The following is a 15,751-nucleotide window of genomic DNA, read 5'->3' as shown; positions in this document are numbered from 1 at the left end:
TTAGTAAATTTTCTCCTTACAAATAAGTTACGATTAGATTTTAACAGCAGGAGGTAGAATAGGCCATTAGGACTTATTTTACCTCAATTAATAAACAACAGCTCTTAGATTAATTTTTGCATCTAGAAGTATCTCATAAATACCGTGTAATTAGATGGTTAAAAAGAATAATACGTCAAAAAGTTTTATCTGTTGGATATCATTATCCGTCAAATAGCTTTATCCACAACTGGGGAAACAGGCGCTTAGTAAAACTCAATTGTCCAATCTATAAAAAGTACATAATTTTAGCCTTTATATTAGCTTCTTTATGTTATCAATGAGAGGGTGGGAGACAAGTACAAGCGTGTCGTAAAGCTACTCGCAGCCAGGGCATGAAACTATCCACTCTGGCGTAAACCCCCGGATAACCTTGTCTTGCACAACCTCTGCCCCAGGATACGATACCTATAAACAAAGATAAATTATAAATAAAATAAAAAATAAAAATTATGTATGATAATTTACTTGCCTTAGCTTTAGAATTTTTGGAATCATCTAGGTATATAGCAAGATAAAAAAAAAAACCTTAGAATTATCACGTTTGATTATTAACAGTGACTTTAGCATTCTGAGAATGTTTGTTTGTAGATCGTTATCGTTATTAAAGTTGTCATTGATTTTCTCGATTGATGTATCCATTCGGTGCAGGGTGAAGTCAGTCAGTTCAGCCTATTACAGTCCACTGCTGGGTATAGACAGTTTTGCGTCAGACATCTCGGTTTTCCGCAATCCTCATCCAGAAAGAAAACAGAAAATAGAGTAATATGTGTACAAAGATACTGGCTACTTACCAACAACGGTATAGTGAGGCTGTGGTAATAGCAAGGGTCCGCCCGAGTCTCCGGTGCATGAGTCTCTCTCAGGTGCGTTCGCGCACAACATGCGCGGCGTAACTTTCCTTCGACCATACCCTGCTCCTTTGCATTCTTCTTGTGACCAAATTTGTACCTGTGCCTGTAATTATGAGTAATTTTAAATAATTAATTAAACCTCACAAGATAACAAAAATCGACGTACAAAGTTGTACTTTACTCATTTTTAACCGACTTCCAAAAAAGGAGGAGGTTCTCAATTCGACTGTACTTTTTTTATGTATGTTACATCAGAACTTTTGACCGGGTGGACCGATTTCGACAAAAAAATTTTTAATCGAAAGGTGGTGTGTGTCGTTTGGTCCCATTTAAATTTGTTGAGTTTTTACTTGACGCTTTTTTCGTCGACCTACGTTGTATTATACCGCTTAACTTTCTACTGGATGTACCGATTTTGATAATTCTTTTTTTGTTGGAAAGGGGATATCCCTAGTTTGGTACCATGATAAGAAAACCAGGATCTGATGATGGGATTCCAGAGAAATCGAGGGAAACTCTCGAAAATCCGCAATAACTTTTTACTGGGTGTATCGATTTTGATAATTTTTAATTTAATCGAAAGCTGATGTGTATCATGTGGTCACATATAAATTTTATTGAGATCTGATAACTACTTTTTGAGTAATCTCTGATAACGCGTAGTTACTTGACTATTTTTTTTGAAGTCGGATTTTTTTTCGTTTGCGAGCAAACACAATTATTTACTATTCAAATATTGTGTTTGTGCGTTTGCGTGTGCGTGAGCACGCGCGCGCGTGCACACGTGTGTGTGTGTGAAACACATTTCTATGAGATACCTCTTTTTAAACATACCTACTTAATATGTGTAGTTTCTAACATATTTATATAACTGGGCACTTAATTTAACTAGGGAACTTAATTTTTAATAATAATTAGTTGAGCGAAAAGTCTATCGTACGACAGCTTATACATATAGACACATGTGATTTGATTGAGGAGTTGTCATACTTACAGAAAGTAGCAACTTTAAAAAAATTCCTAATATAGTGACGGCGAGTTTTAAAACGTTTTGGTACCAGCCCCTATGCGAGAATGACAAATATTGACCTGCTTCTTTCCTATTCTTAGATTTTTTAAAAATTTTTTAGTCACTAATGCATAACATGTGGTTCTTCTAGTGCTGCAAGTGCTCTCGGTGACCGTTTGAGATTGGGAACCTGTCTGTTCATGTATTATCTATTTCACCGTTGTAGGTCATTCAATCATTCGTTATAATCATTCGTTATATTAAGGATTAAAATAAACTTAACAAATCAATAAGAAGCAATACAGTGCTTACTATAAATACTGTTTACATCAAATCTGTTGATTCAGTCATCACTAATAGTTAACTAAACCTTAATTTTACGCTACTGTACTGACCATAAAAATCCAAAAGCACACATCACTGAAACCTCGTAACAAAACATTGTCTAAATTTAAACTCACTTTCATGGGGACATCAGATGGAGGTCCTTTTTCAAAAGTGCTACCCCATCCAGACACAATTGCGTCTACTCCTTCAAGAGTATCTTCATCATCTAGAAAAATAATTGGTTTAGATACTTTGTATTTTACTCGACGTTCTTGTTCATTCGTTTTAGTTACTTTTGGTTTTAGTTTTTTTTTTCTTTCGAATCATTTAGCGAATGCGTATTTTTAGATTTAATTAAACACTCGAAAAAAGTGCGGGAATAAGACTCTAATAATAAAAAGTACTTTTATAATTTCTTGTAATGTTTAGGAAACAATGTAAAAAACATTAGAAATCTCAAGTACATACCAGGCAAGCATGCAGGTCGGTAAAGATTATCTGCTATAGGTTCTGATAGTTTCAGAACTGCAATATCATTGTCGTATGTATAACGGTTGAAGTCCGGATGCTGAAAGACGTGTGACACCTTGATGCCTTCCGATCTCGACTTGTTTACGTCGTGTTCACCCACCAATACTGTCAGGCGAGAAGCTTCAACTCTGCACCGAAATTAATAAAGAATTATGTTAAAGTTTTTTATTATTATCTACTTACAATGTAATCGAATGCACTAGTAATAAATGAGTTTATAAAACATATATTTATTAAGAATAGCACACATACGCTTAGTATTTATTTATATAATATAATAAGACCATTCTTATAAAAATGTTTTATAAAAAAGTAGTTAAAAAAAGTGTAAACACTGTCTCGCTTTTAAATTTCTGTTTTCTTTTTTAAAGTTAGGAAAATCAAATGAAACGGAATTAAACTTTCCCTTTCGTTTGCTGTCACTTTCATTGTTAGTTTAAACTCGATTTAAAATCATCGTTTACGTAATTCAGTAAGTTGAGCTTAAGAAAAAAGTGGTTTAATGTTTAAAAAACTCTCAACGAAGGCAGAGCACGTCACATGTGAGCGAAACAATCAGTATTCGCGTGACGAAACGAAAAACAGGTGCGCGGGCGCATCCAACTCGACTGACCTAGACCTGATTTGCCAAGTTTGACCTTGTTACCACATAGATATAGTAGACTGCAGAAAATTAAATACAATAGCATCACTGACCAACCAAGAATTCTTTATTACACTAATATTATGCCAGTTTTTTAAGTTATGTCTGTCATTACAAAATTTTCTCATTTAAGACGTATTGTCTTCGTACAAGACGAAAGATAAGTCAATATTTCGAATGCATAACGTATACTTGAGTTCGATTGTGCAACTGAAAAGAGCCCCAAGGCAGAGGACATAAGATAGTTTATTTTTTTCTGGTTCAAAAATTTATAATAGAGGATTTTTTTGACTCATTCGTTTATTTTAATTAATAACTTTCAATAGTATCAAAATACCACATATTACACCGATATAAAAAATATTTTACTATAAAATAACAAGTATATTATTATGAAAATCTTAATCATTTACAGGGTACCACATAGATATACTAAACGGCAGAAAACTAAAGACAATAGCATCAGGGACAAACCAAGAATTTTTTATTACATTAGTATTATATCATTTCTACACGCTTTATATTAGCTTCACCTGTATGTTTGTATGTTTGTAACCGACTCCTTTGGACTTCATTTTGACCCAGTTCAAACGTTCAGATTTCATTTAAATTTGGTTGACTTATCAAGGATCGATGACAATAGGTACACTAATTTGATAAGATTTTCTACTTTTTAGTTTGGTTTATTAAAAAAGCGTGTTTTTTTAGTTTTTTAAACTAGGTATTATTTATTTATGTCTGTCATTGCAAAATCTCCTTATTTAAGACTAATTCTCTTTGTACAAGATGAAAGGTAAGTCAATATTTCGAATGCATAAGCATTTATTAAATATAAATACATATTCGTGAAAATTTCTATTTACGACTTGTTTTAAAAAGTTTTTTCGTCTTTACACATTTTTTCTTTAAATTTATTACAAAGTTACATACATTGACACTTGAATATTTGAATGGATAATCAATGCATCGTAATTACCCCTTAATCATAATAAATTTTTACGCGTATCGATTCACGTATTTTTCCACGTAAGTAGGTTATGTCGGCGTAAAATATTACGTTGCATTAAAACAACTTTACAAGTGACTCATATCATACATATTGAATAAGTGAATAAAAGCCTATAATGATCATAATTAGAATGGTGTTGTTATAATGAGCAACTTTAAAATTTTTTAGTATTCCATTTTACTTGACTAAATTGATTTGCTTATTAAATTGTTTGACAATTTGACAAGTGTATAAAAAGTATGTAGGTAAACTACCTGATGGTGTCACATAAACAAATTAATATTTATTTACTTAATACTTAATGATCATTAATTTTTGACAACTTAACATACATCAAGTATTTGATGAAAGCAAATAAACATGTAAGTTCTTTTCACACATCTGTGTGGACATAACAAAAGTTAATACATTAGTGAAATTTAATCATGTGTATTCAGAATTGACAAAACGGTTGTGTATTTAGTAAATAATTATCGACTTTCACCTAAGTGTGAGGCCTCACCCAAATAATATCATTGTTTGCAGATGAGGTTTCCAAATTATGCATACTAATTTATCATTACGTTAAATACTCATACAAATTCAATGAGCTTTTAAATACTTCTTCATATGTTTTTTTCAATAATAATTGCATAAGTACAACAAGTATTGTTTGTTAGGTAGAAATGAAATTAATGTAAATAAGTTGGCAGGTCATTAATAATTCCGTGTACATATTCATTTGTTTAAAATCAGTACATATAAATTATTATCACTGTTAAATTGAATGACTCATAAATTAAATGAAAGTCTGGTTTAAATAAAGCTTATATGTATTTTATTGAACACATATAAATCAATCTGACAAAGTTTTCAATTTATTACTTGGTATGTCGTAAATACGCGCATGGGTCGTCTGCTTCAACGTAATAACCCCATTACTGTATTGGGAATGTGCATAAAGTTTTGTTTCTTTGTAGATTTTATGGTGTTTATATCGACAATTTATTCAGACCCACGGATTATATATCTCGGTCAAAATTCAAATATCTTGACCTAAATTCTTTGAAACCGTAAGCATGAAGAAATAAGAATTATTATTGAACTAGCTTCATGCCGTTGTAGCAGTTGACCAGGGAAAGTTTTGATAATATTTATTAAAATGAAAAATATTTTAAAATCTCTGACAAATACAGTCATGAATTATTTACGGGCTTTGCGTGAGATATATCAAAAATAACTATAACACTCGAGTCAAAACTCATGTTTAAAAAAAGGAATCTATATCAAAAAAAATTAGGTAATGTTAATTTTAGACGACGATAATAATGTTAAAATGATACGAACTCGTAGACACAATGTGTAGCTGTGATGAGGTGGTCCCGAGCGATGACGGTGGCTCCGCAGACTAGTTTCCCGTCTCTCTTCACCGCTGCCAGCCAGGGGAACTCTCCAGGAATGACTACTCCTCCACCCACCACCCTTCCCGAACGAACCATCCCACATGCTGAAAAAAAAATTGTTATTGACAAATTATATTAAATTTGTTGTTTAAAGCATATAAAAAAAAAACATGGTTTTGAGACAAACATGAAATAGCGACCCTCGACCCACAATACAATATGTGTTGACATGTTGACGAGATGACTGACGGGTAAAGTTATTGTTTATAGATTATTTTTTAATACAAAAGGCTTTGTAAAATGCATAGCTCTTTCAAAGAGTTTTTTTTATTCTCTTTCGCCATGACATTCTGACCTCAACGTCCTTGACATTTTAATGCCCAAGGAAGATATGACGCATGCCGTTATTTTATATTATGTTACACGTAAAAATAATACAGCGTATTTATTTTCAAAATCAAAATTGCAACAGATGTTATTTGATATTTTGTAAAACTTGTGCGTGTGAGATTTCAATGATTTTATATTTTTTCATTCCGTCTTTTCACATTTACTCGTATCACAACTAAGATAGTGTGATTGACGAACATGTCTTTTAGTACATCTTTATAAGCCACGTTCAATTTTCTTTCTTCTATAGTTTAATCATGAAATATGTATAATTCAATAGCGATTTATAAATATACCCAAAATTTTATGTCTCATATGACTTTAGGTTGATAAACAGGTGTATCTATGTCCGCTGGATAGGAATTACCATAACCTATGGACTTTAGCAATACCAAGCGTATTACCGACCATAACCCTGCTATCAACGCTTATCTTCAGAAGCACTGGCTGCTTATTACAATACTCATTGATAGTAGTGTCATTAGTCCGGCTGTGATCTTCTGTAAAGTTAAGGTACTTCCACAGTCGAGCTGGTCACTTGATACGAAAGCGTATTTAGGTATTTTGTAGTAAAATATGTGTAATCAAATATTTCTATTTCAAAAATTTTAGACTGCTTTTCTAAACATATTTTATCTACCTATATAATGTAAGGTTGATGATAGCTATCGCCAATTTTTTTTTGTTTGAGAGGACTCACCTTTGAGCAACAAGCTAAATTATTTTCTAACCATGTTTTTATACCACAAGCATTATCATCATCCCTTTCTCGACAGTTTTTGGATCTACGTACCTTGATTAAAACACCGCTGAGATTAAAAAGACCGCTGATCCTTAGCTAACCCTTTCCACTTTGTTATCTTTTTTTCTTAGTTTAACTCCATATTTTTACAATTAGATATATTTATGTAGAGGTTTTTTTTTGAAATTAACATTCATCTATGCCGTTAGGTAACGAGTGAATAGCTCTTTTGTTTGAAGACAATCATAACGGAGCTCGGTGTATGAGCGTTGCAAAATTTTGCGTTTAACTACAGCTTAAGTGGGTTAATTCTCGGCGATAACGAAAATGAAAAACTGAGCTATCTGCATAATTACGAAAAATATTTGAGGTACTTTAAAAATCGTCAAGTATTCATTATATGATGATAAATATGTACAGCAATTCGAAAAGTATTTACGTTTTTAGTTGATTATTTTTTGCGCTTTAACTTTACAAATTTAATACTGATTTTTGTACTTATTAATAAACTTTATTTCATGAAATTTACATGTTACGGTTATAGGATACAATTTAAATTAATATACATAATCTACTTTTAGACTGAAAGATTCATTCGACGATTTGACATTAATGTTATACCTACAGATAAACACTTTTACATTATTATTTAAACACAGGATCACTATCATTAAATGCAAGGAAATTTCACACAATTTAGTATTAAAGTAAAATGTAAATTACTAATAAACTTATTTGTCAAATTAAATTGTCAGAACATAGCATCATTATGGGTATAGTATTCGTCTCACCTTTTTTCCAATATAGTTTGTTTATTACGGAGTTTGTAAACGTACGTGTTCGTCAAAATCGGCTAAAATTTAATTACTAACTGCAGTATATTATGCATTTAGTAAATACATCTTTTTATGAACAGGAGTCAGGAATGTCCTGTCTGGAGAACAAATAGGCGCTTACTTTTTTGAATATCTATAATCAGACTTTACTAACACCAATGGATACTTAAGATGACTAGCATTTTCATCATAAAAGTGAACAGTCTATAGCTAGTTTTGATTCGAGTAATTAGTCCGAGTCCTTACAAATTACTACTCGAGAATTATAGATTAAGTGCCAGTTAGCGTTGTTACGTGAAGGATTGCTAAGAAGGAAATGACGTGATTATTGAATGCTGTTATTCCATGATTTAATATTACACTTGAGTAATAAGCTCTTCAGTGGCGGTGTTACCATATCACGAGCCTAGACCTTAATAAACGAGTGTTTAACATAAAACGTAATAAGCGTAAGCGTAGTAAATTAGGTGTTTATCATAGAGTTTGATTGACACAATTATTTTATTATTCACAAGTTTGATACAGTTGTATCAAACTTGTTGTATTGATCTTTAGATGTTTTTACTGTGCAAGTCACGAAAACTGTATTTTAATAAATAAGACGTGTGATGGGAAAAACATATATGATATAGTGCCTAAATGTACAATAACTCAACTCAAACAATATTATGTACATTAAAATATATAAATATTAGCTTTATAATGACATTTACTATCAGAGTTATTACAATCAAACTAAAACTTAAAACCTTAAATATATATATTTATATATATAATAACTAAAAAATATTATTAAAAGGAGTCCCTTTAAGCAAGGTTCTGAAGATACTGGCAGCGTATCCCCCTTTGAATAGCTAGACTAATTCTGTGTCCGAGGTAGCTGCCAGCTCTTCGGTCTCCTGTGACATCGTATAACCTTTTTGCTATTTCCTTAAAAAGTCTTATAGCGCTAGGACCCCACGGACCAAGGGTCTCGACACCGAATAGGAAAAAATCATATTCGGAGCTTAGACCCCAGTATTTGTATGCTTTAGTTTTTTCAGCCGCTTCACAAGCCGCACCAGCTCTGTTGTTGGTTCCATGTAGGAAGGGGCCATCGTGTCTGAACAGGTTACATCCCATACCAGCACCCGGGCCATCTTCCACGGAATCAAACTCATACATGTCTCTTGCCATCTCGTGCCTAAATCATGTACATCACACAAACATTGACAAATATGTTAAAAAGTTTTAGCGTACAACATCTATATATACAATCATTTATTGATCATACAATCGATTCAATTTAATTATATCATATTAATTTATTTCTTTGAATATGTAAGGTACATATATCTACATATCATCATAATTAAGTAGATTATAAGCAAGTATTGTTCTCGAGCATGACCTTTGGAACAATTGTAAAGCGTGAAGCCAAAGTTAAATTGAGGATGACCTTACTGATCATTATTAGATGACTAGCTTTCACCGATGACGTCAGCGTTAAGTTGTAATTTATATTTTAAATTTTATAAGCCGTTGAACCGTATAGTAGGTACCTTTGTAATTTATACCAGTTACGGTTATATTTGACAAGCTTGATTTTTATGTATAGTTTACCTATAATTAAATTAGTAAACCTTCTTTAAATAACAATGACGGACGATGAACTTTTTTTTAATAGTATGCCGAAGGTTTTGCGCTGTGGTCGCAGTGACTGGACGGGGGGGGGGGGGGAGTAGTCGCAAGTTATTTATATAAGTTATGATTTTTAATAATTATATATAACTATCTTTGTGAATTCTGTAGCAATAAACCTTATAAATAGATTAAAAATGTATACATAAAATAAAGTTTAATCCCCGTTCATCACCAATTGATTCATTAGTTACTATTGAAATTAGTAACATGATTTTTTGCAACTAGGGCTTATTTAACAAATTTACATTTGGTAAGAAAAGAATTTTGAAAATATCATTACTAAATAATTGTATTTGCTCGCAAACGAGAAAAAACCGACTTCAATTACATCGACAAGTAATACAGCGACGAAAAAATAGTCAAGTAACTACGCGTTATCAAAGATTACGCAAAAAGTAGTTATTAGATCTCGATAAAATTTAAATGTGACCTCATGATAAACATCAGCTTTTGATTAAATTAAAAATTATCAATATCAGTACACCCAGTAAAAAGTTATTGCGGATTTTCGACAGTTTTCCTCGATTTCTCTGGGATCCTATCATCAGATCCTGGTTTCCTTTTCATGGTACCAAACTAGGGATATCCCCTTTCCAACAAAAAAAGAATTATCAAAATCTGTACATCCAGTAGAAAGTTATGCAGTATAATACAACGTAGGTCGACGAAAAAAGCGTCAAGTAAAAACGCATTATTAGATATAAGTATATAACTCGAAAAGTAGTTGTTAGATCTCAAATAAATTTAAATGGGACCAATTGGCACACACCACCTTTCGATTAAAACAAAATTTGTCGAAATCGGTCTACCCGGTCAAAAGTTCTGATGTAACATACATGAAAAAAAAAAAAAAAATACAGTCGAATTGAGAACCTCCTCCTTTTTTGAAAGTCGGTTAAAAAAGAAAATACAGTCGAATTGAGAACCTCCTCCTTTTTGGGAAGTCGGTTAAAAAAAGTAGACGAACTTTTTAATAAACTAAATAAAGAAAGAAATAAAAAATAAATGACTGTATTATACGAGCAAGCCAAACTAGAATAGACTGCATAATATAGGTAAAGTTAGGACCTCTTTTAACAAAATCTTTAATTTGATGGACATAGATAATCTGTAAAATATTAATTTTAAAAATATTAGACACGGCTTATAGCGTACGTAAGTACACTAACAGATCTTATGTTGACATTTTCAATAAGTAAGTCCTAAAAACATTATCTATTTTTTAATAACTTTTTATTTATTTTGAAAGAAAAACTAAAATTTGTGCGTATGTTTAACTGCACTTTAGACAAATAGACGATCCGATTTAACCCACGTTTGTAATAGTTTCTATGCCATTTTATATTGTACTAGCCGACACGTGCCCACTTCGTTGGTCGTTAATTATTTTTGTGATGCAAGCAAGACAAAGTTTCCATCTCGCTTGTATTTCTTCAACTTTATTTACATATGCTATGATTTTTCAATGATTTTTTTTGTTCAATAACAACAAAATATATCCTATATCACTCCCGAATAGTGTAGCTTTAGTGACAGAATTTTCATGATCGGATCAGTATTTGCGAAGATTACCCCCTCAAACAACAAACAAAGTTAGAAACTTTACCTCTTTATTAGTATAAAAGATAAATTAATATCATAATATACTATCATTATAAAGCGGAAAAGTGTGTTTATTCGTTTGTTTGTTTGTTAGTTTAAGCGCGCTAATCTCAGAAACTACTGGTTCGAATTGAAAAATCTTTTTGTGTTGGATTACCCAATAACCAAGGAAGGCCATCTTTTTCCTTAAATTATCTAGGATGAAACTGCAGGACACAGCTAATAGCATATAAACCTTTCCCGATAAAGAATCCTTGTGATGCGTAAACAATTAAAAACATTTAATCTAGGTAGGTAGGCCTTGATATAAACGTAATAAAAGAATCAAACCCGCTATTATAAGTGTAGATAGTCGATACCGTTAAGATTATTGCTCTATCTACTCGTATACTGTTGTGTCAAAATATTAAGGAACAGTGAAAGCAAAGTGTCACTCGTAGGATCTTTAAATCCATAGAATAGAAATAAATAATATAATCGGACATAGGTTCGAAAACATCCGGGACAATTAACGTCCTATTGTTAAGAGTTCGTTAAAGTAAACGAAATAGGTAGTGATGTGAACCGATTACAATTTTGTACAACGATTAATACCTATTACTTTTTTTTTAAACCGGTATTTTAGGTTTTTCGATGAATTCGACTGTATTTTTTTATATGTGTAACGTTTCAATGGGTTTATTGATTTTGATGATTCTTTTTATAACCAAAAGCTGGTGCGAATTTGATCGAGATCTGATAAGTACTCTATGACCTATCTGTAGTAACGCCTATTTAATTTATTACTTTTTCAACTACCCACGTTGTATTCTTGTCGATCTAAATTTAAGTCGGTTTATTTTTAATGCAATTATTTTTTTTTTTACAAAAAGAAAAAGATATTAGATAGCAGTATTTTTTTAAAGTAATTACAGTTAGAAAGAAATCTTTAAACAGACACACTACGAGTTCTATTTTCATTTTGCACATCAGAATCATCTTGTATCTTGCTTATCCTAGGTGACATTACATATCCAGATTTAGAAAGAATTCTGTGTCGCTGGTATAGCAAAATAGTCTATTTTTTTGGTGTCGCAGGGGAACCCATTTACGGGTGATATCCAGGACGCCCGGGCAGGCAGTCCTAGACCGTATGTCGGCTTCGGCACTTGGGGGTGCAATACCGACCAAACCCCTGCGGGAGCTTTCAGCCGCTTTAATTGGAGGGTCCCGGATCTGCAGGCAACAGGATCCCTCCAGGGACAGGCTGGCCTCAGCGAAAAGGCCAGACTTTCCCTCCATGGGGACAGTCCGGCTAGCAAAATAGTCTAGTAATAGTCTGGCTATAATTATAATCAAATATTTGTTAATTTTCTTTTTGATTCTTGCTGTAATCATTTTAAGGGAAGTCTGAAAAACAAGATGCAGAGTTTTGTTCCTTTGTCTATATTCACTTTAACTTAAGGATTTTTTTTATTATGAGCCGACTTATACGAGGCTCCACCTCCAACTTTGAGTACTTTGGCATATATCTTACTTACAATTTGCGCTGATATTATCAAGTGCCTAGTTATTGATTTATCTTTTACTTTTGGCATTCTTACGAAAACAATTATTACTTACTGAACCATTTTTGAACTGCGAAATTATTTATGTATTAAAATAAGATATCCAAGGATTCTCCATATATGTTATGTCACATATATGTATGTTAAGTATTCACATACATTATTCCTATCGAATACTCATTAAGTTTTCCGTGTTTTGAATTGGCCTTAGATAAAATTTATATTCATTAAAAATATATTATCATATATATATATATTATAGAAAAATATATATCAAATATATATTATAGAAAAAATATATATTCGAAGCTTGAAGAGCATTTCGAGAGAAAGTCATCAACACTGGTAACCGAACAAAAGAACCGGTGATTATCGGTCTTTTCAAAAACCAGTTGTTTTGGTTTTTTATAAAACATCACTCACTTATACGTAATAGTCATTTATTATAATATTTTGAAACTTAACGGTATTAGAATTTTTGTACTACTAACGGTTTTCGTAATTTTTGTAACGAAATATTCGCCTCTCTGGCATAACTGAAAGCTAAACCAAGATTTAAATCAAATCTCCTTACAAATATAAAATTATCTCTGTTGGAACTTAGTCATACTTAGAAAATGAATTTTCGAGGATATCGTTCTTTGATTTATTAGCATGTCTTATTTTTTTATTTAGATTTTGCTAATTTAATCTTAATTTTCAATGTCTAAAGTTGATTGTTCATTATTTTTAGTAAATTTTTCTTTTTCAACGTTTTTGTTACACATAGAAAATTGAGTAAGTTAATAGTCATTTCACATAAGGCAGCTAATAAACGTAGAAAAAAAAGTTGGGAATAACTTATAATACAAAAAAATAAATCGTAAAAGTGGCTATGTATGAAATTTGTTGAAGTTTTATTTAATTAAAGATATTTTTTATTATTAAATAATTAGTAAATGAAATTTAATATCTTAAGCGTAAAAAATACATAAAAACATGATACTTAATACCTAACACAAAAGCCCAAAGACGTAAAAAGTTTTATTATATGCCTACATTGCACACGCATGTTTATATCCAGAAGTAAATTCAAGTAACGATATTTCGGTATTCGATCTCCGGTGCTCTACTGACCTCTTTGATAAAATTTCTGTTAAAAAAATTATCTTAAAGAAGCTAACCCACTTAAGGTAAAGCCTATAAAGTTTATCTCCAATACTGAACGCATTAATGCAAATGTAAACGTTAATATATTGAAAAGTTATTAATTAAACTCGTAAAACAACAATATTTATATAATAAAAAACACTTTAAATTGATCGGATTAAACATACTACATTTTATAATAAACATTTTAGTATCGAGGTGCAAAATATTGAAAGCGTGTCATGAATTTTTTTTTTATTTCAATGTAAAACATAATAAATAAATGGTTTTACTGGTTTACTAGCTACTGGTTTTAATGGTTATACTAGGTAGGTTGTAGGTTATTTGTATTCCTAGAAAAAAATATTCCCTTTTTTTCGTATAACATCTATACCTATAAATAAAAATGAATGTTGCTAAGCGCATAACTCGAGAATGGCTCGACCAATTCTAATTTATTTTTTGTCTGTTCCTTAAGGAAGACGGACGGTTTTAATACAAAAAAAGTAAAAAAAAAACTATATTATAACAAAAAAAAAAATACTATGAACTTTTGACAGAACGAGGTCTGTCCGGGTATCTAGTTACTATATAATTTAGAAGACAATTTCATATAATTCTTTTTTTTTTACTAATAATGTACAAACAAGATTAGCCTAAAACATACATATCACGTGTCTTATTTAATATACCGCTAGTTTGTTCAAACAAGTCTCGTGTAAGTGGAAGACAGCAAAGACTCTCTAAAAGCACTAAGATATTAGCTCACCGTGTGATGTAAGACAAGGAACCGAAATTGAGTGTTTTTAGAAATTAAAAATTAGCACTTCATATGCTCGTACGACGAACAAACTGTCATTTCCGTTTACGACGTTTTTATATAAACATTGTATAAGGAAATTTATTTCCGATGGTTGAATAATTAGTTCTTGATATATGGGATCGTAAATGTCAAAAATAATATACATTTTTTTCTTTTCATTTATGAATTCATTATATTTATATATATTTATTTAAGGTACTTTATTTCCGTATCAGATACACGACATAAGTAATTTATTAAAATTGAGATAATAATGACCGATTATGTTATATTACTAATCCTTATGTATAATGCACGGGCAAATTTATGTAAATTCTCACAATTATCTCGATAACCACTTACCATAAAAAGTGTAAACACAAAATAAATCACATAATTTACACATTAACAGCTTTATCAAGCACTGCAAGACGCATGTGGCCTTCAACGATGATACCAGGATACTCTGACCTTAACATAAGGGAATTAGATTGATATTAACACTCACTGCAGGGCTTGCAGGCGCTGCCGGTTGCAAGCACAGCTAGAAGGCACAAAGCGCGAAACATGTCTGCCGGAGTCGCGGTCCAATCTGGAGGCAAAGGGAGACGCCGGCCCAGCTATTATAGGCCGCGGGCGGCGCCTCTGATAAGGCCTCGGGGCCAGGGTGATCGGACCAGGCCAAGTTCACGGATACGCGACGACTGAACGCAAAACGTCGAAACCGAAACGCGACGCGTCACCCCACTGCTTTCGCGACCGGAGACATAGCACAGAAGGATTGATTGATATAGGATTAGATAGTAACCTTTAATATCTATTTTATAGGATAACTAAACAACTTTTGATTAGTTTTGAACATTTATAACTAGGTATGGTTTTACCTGTCCGTTCCGTTAGCTTGCGTATTATGTTAATGGATTACGTACACTTTTTATAGTTGTGTTAATGCTTTTGTTATTGATGACAGATATATTAGTGGTCGTTTATTGCGTGTGGATTAAAAGTAAATCGGTCATTCATCGTCAGGTTGCCGTTAACTTGCATTAGCTCTATGGCATCGAATCGAAAGACTAAGGCCGCTTCGTATTAGCGTTTCTGATACGTGAGCATTCTTCCGACGCTTAAGCTGCGACATTTCGTGCACGCAGCGTTTTTGTTGCCTCGTCAGACTCGTTGCCTTTGTGGCTGAAACGTCGGAAAAACGCGCTTGCTTTACGGTACTAT

The 15,751-nt window shown here is 32.0% G+C and overlaps 1 protein-coding gene across 1 annotated transcript; it reads right to left on the bottom strand.

Moving 5' to 3' along the window:
* Positions 1-316: 316 nt before the first annotated feature.
* LOC123657635 (trypsin-1-like) lies at positions 317-15,093 on the bottom strand. Its single transcript, XM_045593157.1, has 6 exons — positions 15,033-15,093; positions 5,739-5,898; positions 2,698-2,888; positions 2,364-2,455; positions 834-996; positions 317-447 (listed from the first exon to the last, which is right to left on the bottom strand). The coding sequence occupies exons 1-6, from the start codon at positions 15,091-15,093 to the stop codon at positions 317-319; spliced, it is 798 nt and encodes a 265-aa protein (XP_045449113.1).
* Between the last annotated feature and the right edge of the window lie 658 nt (positions 15,094-15,751).

Source organism: Melitaea cinxia, chromosome 11 (assembly GCF_905220565.1).
Source record: "Melitaea cinxia chromosome 11, ilMelCinx1.1, whole genome shotgun sequence".
Taxonomy (NCBI): Eukaryota; Metazoa; Arthropoda; class Insecta; order Lepidoptera; family Nymphalidae; genus Melitaea; species Melitaea cinxia.
The sequence above is the reverse complement of the archived record's forward strand: the minus strand, read 5'-3'. Positions and strand labels throughout refer to the sequence as shown.

Excerpts from the sequence above, each read along its gene's own strand:
- LOC123657635 (XM_045593157.1), bottom strand. The coding sequence starts at position 15,093 with ATGTTTCGCGCTTTGTGCCTTCTAGCTGTGCTTGCAACCGGCAGCGCC. Across the intron at positions 5,899-15,032 it reads CAGCGCCTGCAAGCCCTGCA|CATGTGGGATGGTTCGTTCG; the intron begins GTGAGTGTTAAT and ends TTTTTTTTTCAG. Across the intron at positions 448-833 it reads GCCTCACTATACCGTTGTTG|GTATCGTATCCTGGGGCAGA; the intron begins GTAAGTAGCCAG and ends CTTTGTTTATAG.